The sequence below is a fragment of the Agelaius tricolor genome, unplaced genomic scaffold, assembly GCF_023055355.1.
Source record: "Agelaius tricolor isolate 1412-34295 unplaced genomic scaffold, bAgeTri1.0.p SCAF_11, whole genome shotgun sequence".
Classification (NCBI taxonomy): domain Eukaryota; kingdom Metazoa; phylum Chordata; class Aves; order Passeriformes; family Icteridae; genus Agelaius; species Agelaius tricolor.
In genome coordinates, this window is record NW_027269271.1 from 19959516 (window position 1) to 19972981 (window position 13466).

Consider the following 13466-nt stretch of genomic DNA (forward strand, 5'->3'; position numbering starts at 1 on the left):
AAAAACTAAATTTTTCATCTTTTGTTGTCAGTGCATGACACACTGTGGCACTGAGGAGTATTTCACATCTATCAGAAGTTTGAGCTACTGGTTGAGCATGGAACTATATGGCATTACAACAGCCAGTATATTTCTGTTTCATTTCCTATCCTGAGTTGTGGAAAAGTGATGAGTGCTTTTAATATACTCCTAATATTATACAGAAGGTGGTGCCAGGGCTGGGTAACATGTAAGCTGCATTACCATCAGGAATACTAGACTAATTTCCAGGGCAATACCATGGCAAAATAGATGGTTCCATGAGCTCCAATGATTTTGGAGACTTAGCTGAGTGCTTTGTCCATCAATGTGGAATTAACTTTCTTTGGTCTATTTTTTTTTCCATTTTGCATCTTTAACCTTGTACAGATCATAGGTTTCACAGGAGCAAAAGGAAGAAGTTAATGGGCTAGTGTAACACCTTTTCTTCCTCCTCCCCATATAATCATCTTGATACTTCCTGTACAGAAAGAGGATGTAATTAATGTAATTAGTAAATATTTTAGAAACTAGTTCCCTCTAAAATTTTCAGGACACACCCATCTTAATTTGCTAGGCTCTCGTGTGGTATAATTTTCTCCTCTCTCTGTCAGGACAAATTGAGTGCTAGAATCATACACCACACTGCTTTAATAGCTGTGGTTTAGAGAAATGCAATCAACTTGTCTAAATAAGAAGAATCTTTTCCTAATATCCCTATACAGATAGTGAATTATTTCTAAATGGTGACTGATATGCTTAAAAATATATCCCTATGTCACCCTTGTTAGCAAATTTTAAAGGCAATACTCAGCCAGTCAGATGAAGCTGAGGTAGCTTCAGCTGCCAGACTTAGGCTGAAGAGGATTTTGAACTTAGTGGCTAAGGGGCAGCTAAAACACTGTTTGTATAGGGGAGCATTAAACATCAGGCACAGCAGAGTGTTACAATTAAACTTCAACAGACCTGCTGGAAGCAAAGTAGATGTACAAGCCCCTTTTATACTGGGAAAAGCAGACCAAGGTCAAACTCCCACACACAAACTCTATAAATGTTTTAGAATTAATCTGGAACTGGATTATGGTTTTGTGTGCTAATGGTCTTCTGAATTCTCTCAGGGTGCAAAATCATTTTCTGCTTTCATCCTCTCTTGACCTTCATTGTTCTGTTTCTCCTACTGGTATCTCCCTAAAGGAGCTGGTAAGGATTTCATGCTCTTAGAAAGCTACAGCCCACTTTTTAAAATGACTACATGGCTATCTGAATAAGGTTTCCCCTTAGATGCTTTTTTTGCTAACTGGGCCAACTAAAAACCAGGTTCTTCTGGATAGGGTCATGCTCATTGTTCAAAGGTGTTTGTATAGGAAAACCTATCACATACCATTTGTTTTTTTATGTGTAGGACAACATCCTTTGGACTGATGATATTTCACAAGTCTCCAAAGACGTATCAGATTTTTCTCAGACAAATTCCTGAACCTGTCACACTACTTGGTTTCTATTTGATTAGCATATCCTAAGCTTCCCTTCTCACAGCCTGATAAAAAGTAGCATGTGACTTAATAACCAAACCTCCCTATCCATTAGCTAAGCAAGAGCTGTTGTTCAGTCCTATTCTCTCCTTCCTGCATTTCCCTGGTGATTTTCCAGCTGCTCAGACTAACGGTAATGATCCCTTCTGCCATCATGAAACCTAGCCAGGAAGGAGGGGACATTGATCAGTCTGGGAATCCCATTCCCCTACTGAATTCAACATTCCTGCTACTCCCTTTTGTTATTCTTCAGCTCTTAAATGAATGTTTTTCTGTTTCCCTGATTCCTCTCAAAATAGTTACACTTTTTTCCCCACTGGATTACCAGGAAATCAGCTCTTCTGCAGCTTAGTAAACTCTGCTGGTGCTGATGTCTCCCAGGGAGGGGGTTGTGCAGCTGCCTTTTGTTGGGAAGATGTGACGGTAACATCTTTTCTGACTTGAGTGTTTGCCTGAACTTCTGACACAGAAAGAAGCAGTCCTGATATGACTGGATGGCCCTAACCTATAAAGTAAAGCAGGAGCTACCTTATTTAATGCCAAATACCTGCTGAATGTGTCAAATGTCCCCTAGCACTACTCCTTACTGCCTGGGAGCTGCTCTGGCACCGCTTCACCTCCAGCTGGGAGGAAATGAGCCACCTTCCAGGATCGGTGTGTGGCCAGAGGCCAGATCCTGCCCGAGGAGGGAGGGGTGGCACCTGCACACCGGCGCGGCTCTGGAGCGTCTCCAGGAGCAGCAGCAGCTTTGCTGAGACGCCACCCAGCTGGGGAATGCACCTGCCCGGGCAGGAGGCGAGCGCGGCCGCCGGACCGCGGTGCTGCCGCGGCACCGGGAAGGGGAGCCTCGCCTGGCTCTTGGCAGGCACTTGCGAGAGGAAGGGAAGAGATTTTCCCCGTAGTCTCCCTCGTTAGCTGGATCCAGTGGAAGGAAAGCCAGGAAAGACCATTGCTGCCAGCCTGGAGCAGGGAATGTGCCGGGCTGTCGCATGTGGGCAGTGTCTGCTGCAGGTGAGTGATCCCTTCCTCCCTGGGAGCTGTGCAGTAGCTGCTGGCAGGTTCGAGGCTGCTTCAGACTCACTTCTTAAGAGACCCTGCTTCTTGCCTCCAATTCATTTCTTCCTTGTGCTGTTGTTTGCTCTCACCACGTCAGGCTTGGGAGTTTCTTGTTCCCTTGGAACTCCCAGGCCACCCTTGGCAGAGGTGTATCAGGACAGGCTCTGCGGGGTCAGGATAATGGATGCCTGTGGAGCGTACAAAGAGGAAGGGGAACATGACATTTCACAATGGAGCGTGCCAAAACGGTCTAGATCTGTGTAAAAGGCAGCTGTGCTCTGACCCTGTTACAAGAAGCCCTCCACCATCCCTAAGAGCAGAACCCCTAGGCTTGGGGAAAGGAAGGGACAATCCACCATCAGCCAGGGTTCCCTGGGGCTTCCCAAACGGGGTCTCATGGCAGGAGCACTGCCGGGACAGATGCTCACTGCTAGGACAGCATTATCCATCTGTCAGGGGAGAGAGGGTGGGCTCTCCCCAGAGGTGCAGATCAAACTGCACAGGTTTGCATGGATCCTGAGCAGCCCAGGAAAGGAGAAGCATTGGGAATTGGTGGTTGGTGTGGCAGGCAAAGGAGTGTGGCTCTCGAGCTAGGATTTTGGGCAAGACAGATAGATGCCATATAAAAGCCCCATTACACCCATTCCTTGCATGTTTCTCTATTCCCAGTCCTGAGTTCTCAGAGAGGGAATCTTCCCACATGCTCCCAGGTGCACAGACAGGCCTCAAACTCCATGACACTGAGAGCTTCTGGTTTGTGCACCGACAATAATTCAGTCATAAAACAAGATACATGAGCTGTATTCTCTTTGAGCTTATAGGGAGTTAGGACAGAATCAAATATGCTTAGGAAGCATTTCTTTACTGAAAAGGTGGTCAAAGACTGGAAGACACTTCCTAGAGAATTGATTGATACCCCAAACCTGTCAGTATTGAAGAGGCTCCTGGCCAATGCCCTAAAACACATTCTTTAATTTGGTCAGCCCTGAATTGGTCAGGCAGTTGGACTAGATGATCATTTTAGGTCCTTTTCCATTGAAATACAATAGAATAGACAACACAATAGGCTAGAATAGACAAACTAGAACACAATAGACAGAATAGAATGTACTGTTTCAGTTGGAAGGGACATACAACAATTCAGAGCTGACTCTCTTGCTAAAGAAATGCTTCCTAAAGCATTGGAGGTTGAAAAAATTACATGAAATTATGGGAAAATGTTTATGCCTATTCTGGACTAAAGATTTTTGTGAGGCACTGAGTGGCAGCAGGTCCATCCCAAACAGGCTATGGACAGATCAGGTGAAGAAGCAAATAAGCTGTGATGGACTGGGGAAACAGAGGGCTGAGATGGCTTGGATTTGCTTGAGATTGTGAAACTCTGTTGGCTCTCATCCACACTGCTCAGGTAAATAATTTTATGTATTGTTATTTTATAGGAAATCTTGTTGGACTCTCCCAGTCTCCATGATGCTTACAACGTCCACATAAAAGCTGCATGAAACCCTTCCAAGGCTGGAAGTACAAGGAAATACTGCAGGAGCCTGTCTCATCCCCAGACTTCCCCTCCTAAACCCTGTGGGTAAGCATTGTTTCGAGGGGTACCCTGGGTTTGAGAAGAGGAGGGAAGTGAGAAATATTTCAAGAGCTGAATTGCATGTGGTTCTGAAATTGAATTGTTAATTAATGTACAGTCCATGGCCTGTCTGCCAGTTATCAGTCTGTCAGGCACAAAAAGTTTATAAGTTACTAAATATATGCATGTATCACTCCGAGGCGTTCAGCCAGGGTACATCTCCCACACCTGCAGCCAGGAGTGGCCAGGAGCACATTGATGATGACCCTCAATTTCCACTTAAATGTTGTCAGAGCAGGGAAAGAAAAAAAACAACCAGCACAATGGAAAAGGAAAAACATGAATATTTTTGTTTTCCTGCATTCCTAGTGCTTTCCTGCTCTTCCTCCACAGCTGCCAGCCAGCAGTGGGGAAGGACAGCATGTCATTTTTTTCCTGAAATGTGCTGTTTGGACTTAAAGCATTGTGTGGCTGTGCTGGTGCTCGCCTCCTTTTTCTCTTGCATACAGTGATAGAAGCACAGAAGGCGCTGGCTTCAGTAGTGAGTAAATGTAGAGATTAATGACCCGTGATCCACACTATCAAATACACCAATCTGATGGGCCACTGGCTTGTTATGGTCTGTCCCAGACCAGTGAGACCAGGTAGCCCAAAGAACACCAAAAGAAGGGGCAACAGTTTTGGGTGGCTGTCCTCCCTCATGGCAGAGCAGGCATCTATATTCCTTCCCTTCTCTCAGTCTGATCTGGGCAAAGTGATGTGCTGCACAGGCCAAGAAAGCAGATCAGCAAATCTGCTGTGAGATCAAAGTTCATCCCTTCTTCAAGGACAGTCCAGGATAGGGCTGCTTTGGTTTAACATAGAAAGGGTTTTCTAAAGAGGGTGGGAGGCAATGCACCCAGCTTGAGGAATGAGAAACTGTAGCTAGATTTAAGGAGGAATGTTTTCATGATGAGGGTGATTTAACTCTGGAATGATCCCTGAGGGGCTACAGATCCTCCATCCTTGGCATGTAAATGAATGGGGCCCTGACCTGCTCAGTCTGACTTTTAGGTGAACTCTTCTTTAAGCAGGTGACTTCACAAGGTCCCATCCCACCTTAATTATTCTGTGATTCTAGGAGTAAAAATACTGTTATTAGCAGCACAAGCCCTCAGGGTCTAGAGAAGCAAGTGTGGATGGTTTTAGAGCAAAAGATTATATTCCCAGAACATTTTCAAACAGAGGCAAGGAAACATGAAAGCACACTCCAGTGGAAGCCTTTGCCTCTCCAAACCATTTGTTTAATAGAGGTTAATGCAACACTGGGAAACTCTCCAAATAATCTGCTTAATAGAGGTTAATATAACACTGGGAAATACATGCTTGTAGAGGTGATACCTAATTTTGTTCCTCGGCCAGATGCTCCTATGGTTTTATTTTGCTCCCTTGTCCTTCTGAGCAAATAAAAACCTAAAATGGTTAAATTTTAAAAAGTAACACGAGAATGCAGTGCTGTAGCTTGATTTTTGATCACATTTTCCCTCATTGTGGTTCATGCTGTTGTGGTTTCCTTGTTTACTGTTTGACTCGTGTAACTTAGGTCAAGCAGCAGAAGGACACAGACTTTGCACTTATCCAAGCTTTATGTTCTCTTGAAATCTCAATCTAATCTACAAACATGCTACCTACTAGACTCACCCATTCACTGGTAAGGAGGAGATAAGACACAAGAGAGAGCAATGTTTAGAACCAAGCTGATTTGCATCGGCTAATCCAGACTCAATGTCTCCTTGCCTCTCTCTACTTGAATAGTGTCCCGTGACATCCTCACCTTCCTGGGGACTTGTGTCCTGGGCACACACAAGGTATCTGCTGCCTCATGCAAAATCAAAGTGCATCCCAGGAGGCACAAACCACGCTCAGCCACAGCTCTTTTCTCTCTCTAACTGCTGCTTTCTGATGGCTCTGGCTCCAGCCAGGAGCTGTATGTCTCCCACGGTTCTCCCAGCAAGGGTGTCTCCTCTGTGTCCTGGGGGTCTGTGCCGCAGCCAGCGCTGCCCGGCTCCCCGAGCAGGACCAGCCCTGTGCGGGACCCGCCGTGCCCCCGGGCTACCCGCACCGCACCCGCACCCGCACCCGGGCTGCCCGCACCGCACCCGGGCTGCCCGCACCGCACCCGGGCTGCCCGCACCCGCACACGGGCTGCCCGCACCGCACCCGGGCTGCCCGCACCGCACACGGGCTGCCCGCACACACACACGGGCTGCCCGCACCGCACCCGCACACGGGCTGCCCGCACACGCACCCGCACCCGTGCAGCCGCTGGCAGCGGGCCCGGAGCCAGGCCACAGTGACCTCATGCTCCATCGCAGCCGGGGAGTGACTCAGGAGGAGCCTGGCCTGACACTGTCAGGCGGTGTCTGGTTCGGCACTCCCCGCACAATTGTCCTCCCTCTCCCCCCGGCCGTGTTGGCTGGGCCCCGACAGAGGGGTCTGAGGTGTTTGCTGGCAGCAAAGGCATTGCCATAAGGGATGCGGTCTGTGGAGAGCAGAGACAGGGAGAGCGATGGGAGGAAAGATCCCTGGTGTGTGCAGAGCTGCCACGTGTGGGGGTCATAAATTGTCCCTGCCTGTGTGTAATGAGCCCTGAGCCCAGTGCCGAGCAGAGCAGGGTACAAACAGAGTGTGTTAGACGTGGGCTGATGGGCTCCTGAGAGCCATTTCTAGCAGGCAGGGTGGCTGTCCCCCCGCCCAGAAGTGACACAGCTCTGACACAAGGGACCTGAGTCAGTTCCTGTCCCTGCCATGGGCTCCTGTAGGACTCAGAGCAGTTCATGTGTGTGCCTGTGCGGTCAAGGGTGCATTATCCTGTCTAGGAGGTGACCAGAGAGGCTGTTCTGAGTCTCCAGGGCTTGCCCCATGTCTCCCAGGCTCAGCCATTGCTGACATGCTCCTGTGCTGTCCTCTCCAGCACCTCTCCATGGTTTGGGTACTAGCTGGCCTAGAGGGTCCCTGTGGTGCTGTGAGACCAGCTGGAGCACTCACATGCCAGGGAGGAACATTATGTAAGAGAAATGCAAGTGGTTTCCACTCTTAGTCTAAAACTGTACCCAAAGAAGCATTAAGGGGGGCCAGGACAGCAGGGACACAAGCCTGGGACCCAGGAGTGGTGGGCTGAGACAAGGTGCTGTGCCCAGGGGAGCCCAGCTAAGCACAGCACCTCGGAGCCAGTGCTGCCCTTCCTCTGCTCCCCTCCAGTGGCAAAATGCTTCACAGAGCAGTAGCAAGGAGAGCAAAATCTCAGGGTGCCAGGCCACAGCTAAGGGCTCTTTCCAGGGAAGTGCTGAGATCACTGGACATGTAGCTACCATATTTCTGTAGGAAATTTCTGAGGGGAAACCACTGGCAGTGCAGGGATGGGGACAGGGCTGAGAACGTGCAGCTATGGCAGATCTCACTCTTCCAGCCACTGGAGTGGAAGGGTTAAACCCTGGTCCTGACCCCCACCTCCCCTTCTGGGCAGCAGAGCCAGTTGGTGACAAGAGGCTGATGCTGATGAGGGAGCATGTGAAGCCAGAGCTGTGAATGGGGCTTTATCCCAGAAGGGACCTGCCTCTGCTCTGTCCCTGCCCTGCTGCCAGCACCAGCTGCAGGCAGAGTCCTTCAGGCAGCAATGTGCCAGCAGCCTCTGAGCAGGGCACACGGCACTGGGGAGGCAGGAGACTCGAACTTGGGGCAGGCTGGGGTTCCCCCACAGCACACAGAGGTCCCCCACGAAGACATGCAGCTGAAGCACACAGGGCTCCTGTGAGGGAAGCACAGCAAGGTCTGCAGGCCAGCCTGAGCAACCAAGGCCCAGGGTTTGGCACAGGATTATTTGGTACAGGGGAGCAGGGTCTCTGGTTAATGATATCTTCTCTTCTTGAATTTTTCAGATGAAAGACACGGGAAAGGAAGGAGACGGCCCTGGCAGTTCCCCTGTGGTGCTGCTCTGGGAATGCTCCATCATGTTTCACAGGCCTGCCTCAGTGGTGGGCTCAACCCCAGCATGTGGACCATAGCTCTCCAGGTGGCACCACTGCAAAAGGAAATTCCATCAGGATCTAAAGAATGAGACCGAGACATCACTGCTGGAGAAATGCAGCTGCCTTCACCACTGCTGCTGCATTGACCCTCCATTTGCTGTGAGGGTGCAAATTCATCTGTGCCACCCCTGTGCCCTCTTCACCCAGCTGCCCACCATGCCAGAGCTGGCAGAGCTGAGCAGCCCCCGCACCCCTGCGGATGCGGACCACATCCAGAGGAATATCTTGGAAGAGCATGTGGAGCTCTGGTGGTTCCAGGACCCCAAGAAGTCCATCCTGTGCTATGGGATGGCCGTGGTGCTGATCCTGGCCTGCGGGATTGGGGGCATCATCCTGCTGTACAGCACCAGCAGCCGGTCCGGAGAGTGGCGGCTCGCCGTGGGCACCACACTCTGCCTGCTGGCCCTGCTCGTGCTGCTGAAGCAGCTGCTGAGCTCTGCAATCCAGGACATGAACTGCATCCGCAGCCGGGATCAGATCGAGCTCCTCAAGAGCGGAGGCTTCTCGGACTGCCTGGTGCTGCTGCTGAGCGCCCTGGTGCTGCTGGTCTGCGGGGTGGTGCTCACCATCCTCTCCACCACCACCATGCAGCTCAGCCCCGCACGGCCGCTGGCCAGCATGTTCACCAGCGGGGTCATCCTCCTGACTGCCGGCAGTGCCATCCTCCTCTGCCTGCTGCTGTACCTGCTGTGCACCTCCTGCCGCCGGGCGGCTCCCCGGAGCCTGGAGGCCGGCGACATCCGCGTCTTCACCATCTCCGGCCGCCTCGCTGGAAACAGGCGGCTCCCCCCCACCTCCAGCATGGCCAACCTGATCTGACCCAGGACACCTCTGCGTGAGCCTTAGTGGATACAACCTGTCAGTGATGGCCTTTCCCCGAGGAAGGGCGAGAGCTGCAGTGTGCCCTGTGTTTCTGGTGGAGATGACTGGCATTTGCTTTGCCCCAGGCTGGTGGCACAGCACAGACTCAGGGCACGTGGATGGGCTCTGACCTGGCTGGCATTTTATCTCCACAAAGCCTCCTGTGTCAGCTGCTGCCTGCCTGTCTGTGACCATGTTACAGAGTGAAGGTGAGCCTGTCCTGTACCCCTGGGAACCCCAGTACTTGTTTGGTTCCTGCAGTTCCTGGAACTGTGTCATACACTCTCCTGGCAGGAGAGGCTGTAATTGTGGGTGGTATAAAACAACCTGTGCTCTGGGCAGAGCCTCCAGCTCTTGAGTGAAGTAGAGCCTCTAGCAGCTGGTGAATGGCAGGAGAAACTTTGCGTGTCAGCAGGCACGAGGGAGCCTGGTGGGAGGTATGGCTGCAGGGGCTGCTCCCAAAAGTCACCGGTGTCTGTGGGAGTGAGTGTGGGATTTGCATAGGATTGTGTGTGCCAGAGCCACAGCATGGCTGGACCTCACATGAAATGCTGTTTGTGTTTGCAATGCCAGGATCTGTTCTAGTGTTACATTTCTGCAGCCCACCATCGCCTGTGGTTTATCAAAGGGGTGATCAAGCCATATTGGTGTCAAGGCCCTGATGGGCTATCTGTACTGGACTCAGTGTTGGGGCTGTGTTATCATGTCAGGATGCTCCAGCTACATGAGCCACAAACAGCAAGGTGCAGTTGCTGGGGGATGGTGATGAGATGCCCAAATCCTGGGGCTGAGGCTGCCCTTTGCAGAAGCTGTGCCAGGGGAGAGCGCTGTGCCCTCCCACAGGAGTTTCCCAGGCAGAGGCAGGAGCCCAGCAGCCCATCCCAGTCCCTGCTTGTTTCCAAGCTGTTTCTGTCTCCCAAGTGCTGCAGCTGCTGCAGGGCAGAAAAGTTCCTCTACTGTCACTTGGGCCTTACCTGGAGTTTTTTTGGTGTTTTATCTTTACAAGGTGTCTTGTTTTATCACCAAGGTCTCTCTACCAGAGGCAGACTAACAATTCACCCCAGGAACTTTTCCTGTGACTTAAGTCTAATTTACCTGACAAAATTCTCACTTCCCTCATAGACTCACTAACCATTTCACTGTCCTTTCCATAGAAATAGATCCCAACCTCCTGCTGGAGATGCTCCTGCATGACCTTCTCTTCCTCTGAGCCAGTTGGTCAGAGCATGGTGCTAATAACACCAAGGTCATGGGTTTGAACCCCACGTGGGCCATTTTCTTCAGAGCTGGACTCTGTGATCCTTCTGGACCCCTTCCAGCTCAGACTGTTCTGTGATTCTTCATCTTGTCTGCTCCCATCTTTCCTTCACCTGAGTTGCTCTGCTCCAGATGTTGGTTTTGCTCATTATTTGCCAAGTGTCCTCTGCAATGGAAAAAGACTGACCTATTGTTTTTTGGTGCGTGATAGCAAAATCATTTGGAAGAGGATGGTAGCTGATTCCCTTGCTAACAGCACAAATCACTGTCCATGTTACACCTGGAGGCAGTGTCAGAGCTTACCATCAGCTGGTCACTGAGGGCTTCACCCCTTCACAGCTCCAGACCAACCATTCCCAATGCAGTGAGATCTCATGAAACCACAGCTGTATTCACCTTCTCTTGCTGACTTTCCTCTGCTTGAAGCCTTGGATTGTTTTCCCCAATGTAAAGGTACATAATTTGAGCTTTTCTCTCTGTATCTCTGTTATTTCTACATTTTCCTCTGCCATTTTCACATCATCTGTAGATTTTATTAAACTGCTGTTTCCTCTTCTCTCTGCATCTCCTCCCTTAATCTGCCCAGGAGCTCAGAAGGTGGTAGTGAGCTCAGATCCTCCTGTGCTAAATCTCTTGAAAGCTGAGCTATTCTTCCCCCTAGGCTGTTTGGCCTCAGGTCCACCAGGGACCCCTGTGCTTACCCAGGAGGGGATAGGCCAGAGCTGAATGGTCTTGCACCACCATCACCATTACTGCTGCTCTGCAGGCTTTTGTCAATGCATGTGCAGTTATGCCCGGCTGCACCCCCTCTGCCAGCACCAGAGGTCCAGCAGTGACTGCCAGCTCCAGCAGCCTGCACGTGCTGGCAGGCCACAGCTGCCTGCACACCAGCTGTTTTGCACATCTGGGCATTTCTGTGAAGAGGCGTGACTGTGCCCAGCTCGCAGCTCCGTGCTGCCTGCGTGTCAATGTGAATCCTGTTCCCTCCGCAGCCCCTTCAAAACGTGCCCCAAGTGCCTGTGACTTGTGCCAGGAAAGGGTGATTGACTGTGGGCCAGCAACCCAAGGAGATAATGGCTAAGAACAGGCTGTGCCTGAAGATGGTGGCTGGCTGTCCAGCTGCCCAGAGGGACAGCCTGTGCTGCCCAATCACTGACTCCCCTCTGCAGCACAGGTGTGGTTTGGTTTTGGTTCCTGCATTGTGTGTGGACATACATAATAAAGTGTTACAGAAGTTGATTGTGTTGAAGGCTGATACTTGAGTGCAGGCCTCTCTGCAGAGCAGAGGTGTCAGGGCTGGCCTCAGCCCAGGGCAGTAATCACAACAGCCCAGGGTCCCTCGTGTGGCTGTGGTTTTGGATCACCAGCTAGTGTGGCAATGCCACCACAGCCCCAAAAATGCATGTACTTCTTTCACGATACACAATTCCCACCTCCAGATCCATATTAATCTCTCTGCTTAAGAACCCAGATGTATCCCCTTACCACTGCTCTGTGAACCTGAGACCTCACTATGCCCCTGAAAGATGCTCACATGGAGCACACAAAGCCTCTGAATATGTCAGTGCTGGCTAGCTTGTTTACAGAGCAGCTGTTTCACCCTGTGGCAGGGCTGAGCCTCGCACCTGGAACCAGTCTGCCTGCATACCTGCTCCTGCTCCCAGCCAGCCAGCCTCAGCCAGGCCCTCATGGCAGCTTCCTGGGTGGACCCCTGGAGAAGGATCCTCCTTTTCATGCTCTGACCCTTTGTATTCCCAGCTCTGCATGCCAGATGTATTTTCCCCCAAACATGAGTTGCCAGGTTCCTGCTCACTTGCACTGCAGCTGCCTGAGGGCACACACACACACAAAAAAAAAAGCCTGCCATGTCTGCTTGGCTAAAAAATAAATGAGTGGACTTATGAGCAGGGTCAAAGTAAACAAGCCATCCAATGCTGAGGGACTGGTGAGTAAGATCCTGGAAAAATAAGCCTGGGTGCTTGTATTTTTAACTTCTTTTAAGACATCACTGAGACTAAAAAGAAAAGACTGCATCAAGCATGAATTCACGTGATTGAAAAGCATGTTGAAAAGCCCAGAAAATACCCTCCAAAAGATAACTGAAATGCTTTTTCCCAGCCCTCAAATTTAAATCTCTAACCCAAAAGATATTAGAAATTTCCAAAAATACAGTGTATAGTGTATTTTCATAGGTAGCTGATGAGCCCAGAAGGCAAATTATGAGACAGTAACTGAAAAAGTAAAGCTCACTTTAGAAATATGGTATTTAAGAGCAAAAGCTGGCTGACCACTGAAAGAAGCCAACAGGTTTTCATCCTGCTAAGGCTTCAAGTGGCACATTTGCTTTCTACCCTGTCTCATCCATCCAATACCTGACCCATTTTCCCCCTTTGGTTTGCATTCTCTGAGGTGTATTATTTACCTTTTTTATAAACTAAATGTTTTAATGAATGTAGAAATAGAAAGGCAGTTAGCAGTGAAACAGAGGTTTAAAGGAGGTGGGGGAATTAGCTGTGTGGCAGAGCTTTGAGAAATGCTGTCCTGTGTTATCTCATGCTCTGGAGCATGATGGGAAAACTTCCCAATCAGTTGGTACCAGCCTTATGAATCACTTACTAAAGGTGAATGCCACTCCTGCTCCCTGCTTTTAACTCCAGAGTAACCCATGAAGGCACGACCAACTCCAGCAGAAATAGCTCACAGTTACCTGTGTCTCATGTGCTGTTCATCATACCACAAAGATGACAGGAATGTAAAAATTATTGCATTTGTACAACTCCACAGCTGAAGAGACACATGGAACTCTGTAATGGGTGCTGGGGTAGAGGGTCACCTCGCCCCAGTGCATGGGCCTGGCACTGCAACTAGCAGCACTAATGAGTTTGCTCAGCTCTGCAGAGCTGACAGGGGAAAGGTGTCTTTTAGCTTGTCTTCCTGGAGAGGAAAGAGAGAAAATAAAGAAGGGCTGTGGCTGAAGAGATATGCACAGAAACCCTGTGATGGTGCACTAGGGCCTACACCAGAGCAGGTGAAATATTTGTTTGGACAAGAGCACTCACTGTGCCACAGATGTGGTCTTTCATTGCCACAGTTAGAGCA

General features: G+C 50.2%; 1 protein-coding gene across 1 annotated transcript; it reads left to right on the top strand.

The window, feature by feature from the left end:
- The first annotated feature begins 7778 nt into the window (after positions 1–7778).
- TMEM125 (transmembrane protein 125) lies at positions 7779–10923 on the top strand. The gene is made up of 2 exons (XM_071436490.1): positions 7779–7990; positions 8100–10923. The coding sequence occupies exon 2, from the start codon at positions 8406–8408 to the stop codon at positions 9066–9068; it is 663 nt and encodes a 220-aa protein (XP_071292591.1). The 5' UTR covers positions 7779–7990; positions 8100–8405; the 3' UTR covers positions 9069–10923.
- Positions 10924–13466: the final 2543 nt, after the last annotated feature.

What these genes read in the sequence shown, in the direction of transcription:
- TMEM125 (XM_071436490.1), top strand. Translation starts at nt 8,406, where the DNA reads ATGCCAGAGCTGGCAGAGCTGAGCAGCCCCCGCACCCCTGCGGATGCG.